This window comes from Gavialis gangeticus, unplaced genomic scaffold (genome assembly GCF_001723915.1).
Source record: "Gavialis gangeticus isolate Ggan-Ray unplaced genomic scaffold, GavGan_comp1, whole genome shotgun sequence".
Classification (NCBI taxonomy): Eukaryota; Metazoa; Chordata; order Crocodylia; family Gavialidae; genus Gavialis; species Gavialis gangeticus.
Genome location: NW_017729001.1, coordinates 32,624,013 through 32,628,646, shown reverse-complemented (window position 1 = coordinate 32,628,646; position 4,634 = coordinate 32,624,013). Strand labels below are relative to the sequence as shown.

Genomic DNA, 4,634 nt, shown 5'->3' with positions numbered 1-4,634 from the left:
AAAAAGCAAAAACCTATATATTTCCTCCCCCAGTGCTCTTATTGAAGTATAACCCTCTCTCTACAAATGCTGCATAGGAAAGTCAAAATGCCTTTTTATGAACTTGTATTTATCAGTGTCATTCTGTCTGTACTGTACTCATGACTTAACCTTTAATGTTTAATGTATAACTATAAAATTATTGTACAAGCTTTTAAGTGTGGTAAAGTCATTTGGGAATATCTGCCTGCTAATTATGCTGTAAACAGACTCTTGCAGTGCTTCCTCAGAGCACATCAGCCAGTTGGAAGGTATACATAAGAAAGGTTACTAACAGTGCTGAAGTTGGTAACCAATATACTGAGAAGCTGCATGCTCAAAACTGGGAGCAAACTGGGAGTCTGCCAATACAATGCCACTGGCAGACGCTTTTAGTGCAGATCTGGCCTCCATCTGATGTACCCTTAGATGAATTCAGACTACAGTAGCTGCTGCTTCGCTATGGTTGGTTAAGCTGCCTTTGTACTCTCTTATGCTTCAGCATGAGACTAAACATGCAGTATAAGCTTTCACAACTTAGTGTGATGTTTTCCTCATGGAAAGTCCCTGGATTTCCATATGCCAACCTATGCTGATGGTGCCACTGGTCAGAAACTGAAGAAGCCATGGGATCTTGGCTTGAACTAAGGTGTTTTTTAAAATTAATATTAATAGAGGGGAAGTCTCTACTAGAATACTACAAGATTTGTCTAGTAATGGGTGTATGCAACTAGAGTTTTTTAAATGCTCAGTAGCCTGTTCTGTTAGATGTTTCAAACTGCCTGCATCAAGTTAAAATGGTAGACTATTTATTTAAAAGTTTCAGCTTAAATACATTACCTGCTACAACAGTGACATTTACATAAAAGACAAAGGGTTAACTGCTGCATAAAAAGTACAGTTTAGGGGACAGTAGCTCTTGACTCTTTTCTTTAAAATATTCATGAGGGCAATGTTAGATTTGAGAGGCAGAGAATGAAATGCTGGTGTTGGTTTCATTTGGGATCAATCCAGCTCATCTGCACTATGCTGGGAATGCTTGCTATCTACTTGAGAGAAGAGGATGTATAGGCTACGTTGGAGCACTTCCAGTTATTTCCCTATGATACATTGGGTGAGAATTTCTGCTACATTGGGGAAGTTAGTTTATTAGTTTTAATAATTATATCCATTGTTCTTTTGTTATCAGGTGAACGCCATGGTGAGAAGAGAGAGTTTAGTTAACCAGTATGCTGATCTACAGTCTACACAACATAACATGCCTAAGAAAAAATAAGCCTCTTATGGGAGAATCTAGAGTTTTCCTAATAATTATGCTGTTTACCCAAGTAGGAGGCAAATTAAATTAATCTAATCATTTGGCAAGAACTACAACAGCTTTCCAGAAACACAAGAATTGTTGAGTTTAAAGTTACTAGTGATTGTTCACCACCACCACTCAAAGTGGACAGCAAGCACACCTACTGCAGCAACTGCTCTTCCGAAACCAAGTTAGGCACGCAAACTGCAAATTAAGTGAACAGTAGACATTCAAGAGACTAGTTAAAAAAACATTTATTGAAATTTTAAAAATAAGTGAGATGGTATATCAGTTCTTACATGCACTTATGGCACTACCCACTTGTTCCTACTCTTATTTACAATGCATGAAGCAGCCACTGGCAAGAAATAGCTGTGATTCTAGATGCACATTATTTCTCTGGAATAAGGCAAAGAATCTGATTCTTAAACTTTTAGCTGTACACAGGAACAGGCACTGGATCCATATAGTCACCTCAGCTATTCTACATTTGTCAAGTACTTGCACTCCTTTAAACAGCCAACGTGTGGTTTTGTTCCCGTAACTGTTCCCGTCTGAACTGCAGTTGGGGGCTACACTGTGTAATTTCATGGCTCCTACCGAAGTACCTAGAATGTTTCAGAAGCATCGGCACAGTTAGGATAGCATTTTCAATGCATGTTCTACCAGTGAAAATGGACCTTTGTCTTCAATGGGGCAGAGTTTGGTCAAAGCTAAGTACTTGAAAACTCCACCCTTCAGTCATTCTGAATACATCCCAGCACCACTGTGTAATAACCCAACCATTTCAGTACAGAAGTCCCTTGATTCTTGGTCTACAAATGATTCCACAAAACAACAAAAACAAAGCCCAACAACAAAACCTGATGTCCTTTAACAGGCAAACAGCCTGTTCCAAATCTGTCAGGTGCTCACGCCTCACACCAGCTGGTCAGGTCCATGCTGTTTTCGGACGAGCATAGGGCTGAAAGAAAAGTCATAAGAAAATGACAGGCATTCCAATATCCCAAATTAAAGGCCTAAGAATGATACTCAGTGTGCCAACCGCTTTAACCGATGGTGGAATGGAGGTTTGTAAAGAAAACTCTTCTCTAAGGGGGAAGAGAGAATCCCTCAGGAAAGGTTACTGTCCTATATCTTTTTGGAGAAGTAAGATCTAAGAGCCAGAGAAGCAGCAGTGCTGAGGGTTAATAGTGAAGTCACTCTGCCACAGACTAAGAAATGTAAGAAATGTTCTTTTCAGAAAGAGTAAGTCAAAGCCATCTCTTTGGCTTCCATAATGCTAATGTACCCATGCTGCTGGAGCCTTGGACAGCACTGACATGCAGAGCTGCAGCTTTCTGGAGCACTGCATCACCCAAGACTTGGGCCCCTTAACTAGAATGTACAGAGGAGCTCTAAAGAACTGATTTAAGATGCAGAGAAGGAGACCAGGCTTCAGACTGAGCTTTTCCTTGAGACCCCTTTTGATAATCCAAGACAGCTTCATTACAAGTAGCAGCGTGGAGAGAGCAAGAAGTGTAAGAAACGCTGATCCCCATGAAAAGTGACTCCTGCTCTTCCCAGGAGCTGTGCTTAGACAATTACCAGTGCCAAGCTATTACTCTCAGCAGCAAGCTGACCTCTGCCATTGCCCACTGGGAACCCAGCTGGGGAGGGAAGGGTGTTCTATGCCAGGCATGCTTGCTCAGACACAGTTCCTCCATACCCTGTGGTGATATCCTTGCTGCATCATGCGCTTGGCCTCCTGCTGCACCAATTCCTCATGGCGCTGCTCTGCCAGCCTCTCTTCTTCCTCCTCTGCTCTCTGACGCTCCAGCTCTTCCTGCTCTTGGAGGCGATGCTCTGTGAGCTAAGCATTGTGAGAACACAGGCTGTTAGAGCGAGATCCCGAGCAGCCACATGCCAGCCAGAGAAGCTGCACTGGCATTTCTAGGCAACACTTTACAGGGGTTAGCACTGCTTCTGCGGAGTGTGCTGCAGCAGACACTGACTGTTCTTCAGGCCAGGCCCAGAGCAGAGGTGCCTGTCTCAGTCAGACTGATCATAGTTAATCGCATGCTTTGCTGAGGTGATTTCCTGTGTGGTCCTCTGTGAGTGCCTGCTGCATTTACTTGGGCTTTAGGACAGCCTCTAGCAGCAAACCTCTGGAAAATGTTAACAGAAAGTGACAGACACCCTGTCCTGACACCCAGGTGGATCACTAATGAGGCCCCTTGCCATATGTTTTCTAGATGGCAGTAAAGCAAGCCTAGTTAGCTGTCAGCATCCTAAAAGCCTGGCATGCACACTGAGAAAGGCTGGGCTCTACCTGAGCCTCTAGCTCCTGCTTGCGAGCTGTCTTCAGTTCCTCCTCTTCCTCCCTCTCTCGACGAGTCAGCTCCTTTGCCTCCTCCAGCTCTCTGATCAGCTCTTCCCGCTGTTTTACAGATTCCTCTTGGGCATGTCTGTTGAGCTCCATCTTCTCTTGGATCTGGCGCTGTCTGCCTGCAAGGACCTAGGTGGGTGGAATGGGAAACAGGGAAGGAAAGAAACATGATAAAGAAAGAGGTGGAAACAAACCTCAGTGCAGAGTCAAGCCCATTCTCCAGCACCCCTTGAACCAAGAGAAAGAAAAGCTCATCCCTAGCACTAGAGCAAGTCAGCAGGCCTGACAGAGCCTGAGGCAGAAAGCCAGTGCTTCAGACAAGAGAGCAACCTTGTTAGAGAAGGCATCACCTCATTCATCAGTCGATCTCTGGCCTTCCTTTCTTTTTCCCATTCTTCCTCTCTCCTTTCCCACACTTGTTTGGCTTCTTCCCTGAGGGTGGGTACAGAGAGTGTGCAAGCAATCCAGCATTGTTGCTTATGATGTAAAACCAACAAAGTTCATGGGAACAGACAAGCCTCCCCATGCCCTGGCATGCAGGCAACCCCAAGACTCTGCCAACTGCTGCAACCTAGCACCAGAGTGCAGAGCACCCATGTTATCTCCCCTCGTTTCAAAGTGCCTTTTGATTTCAACATTAACTCTGGCTCCTCAGCTCCTTGATATAAAAACACCACACCTGCATTTTGTGAAGGCAACAACCTCTCTGGTTCACTCACCCACGCAGAAAGGCATGCCAGACAACAGCCTGCCTGTCCTATGCGTTATGTTCAGAGATCTACCTCACACAGGGCGGGGGACTCAGGGCTCTGCTGAAAAGATTTGGAATCTGTAATGCTGCTTCTGCACAACCGTGTTTAGCGAGAAAACCCCCTCCCAGCCTGACCCTGGGCAGGAGGAATCATGCAGCCTGTGGTGGGCCAGTAGGGGGTGCTCCTGCATTGAGCC

The 4,634-nt window shown here is 44.9% G+C and overlaps 1 protein-coding gene across 1 annotated transcript in view; it reads right to left on the bottom strand.

Moving 5' to 3' along the window:
* Positions 1 to 1,908: 1,908 nt before the first annotated feature.
* The window catches only part of TCHP (trichoplein keratin filament binding), a 7,811-nt gene continuing 5,085 nt past the window's right edge, over positions 1,909 to 4,634 (bottom strand). Inside the window, exons 10-13 of the mRNA XM_019506661.1 lie at positions 4,037 to 4,118; positions 3,630 to 3,815; positions 3,027 to 3,170; positions 1,909 to 2,282 (exon numbers count right to left, since the gene is read on the bottom strand). Of these exons, the coding sequence (XP_019362206.1) occupies positions 2,250 to 2,282; positions 3,027 to 3,170; positions 3,630 to 3,815; positions 4,037 to 4,118 (445 nt within the window). The 3' untranslated portion in view covers positions 1,909 to 2,249. The remainder of the gene's footprint in view (positions 2,283 to 3,026; positions 3,171 to 3,629; positions 3,816 to 4,036; positions 4,119 to 4,634) is intronic.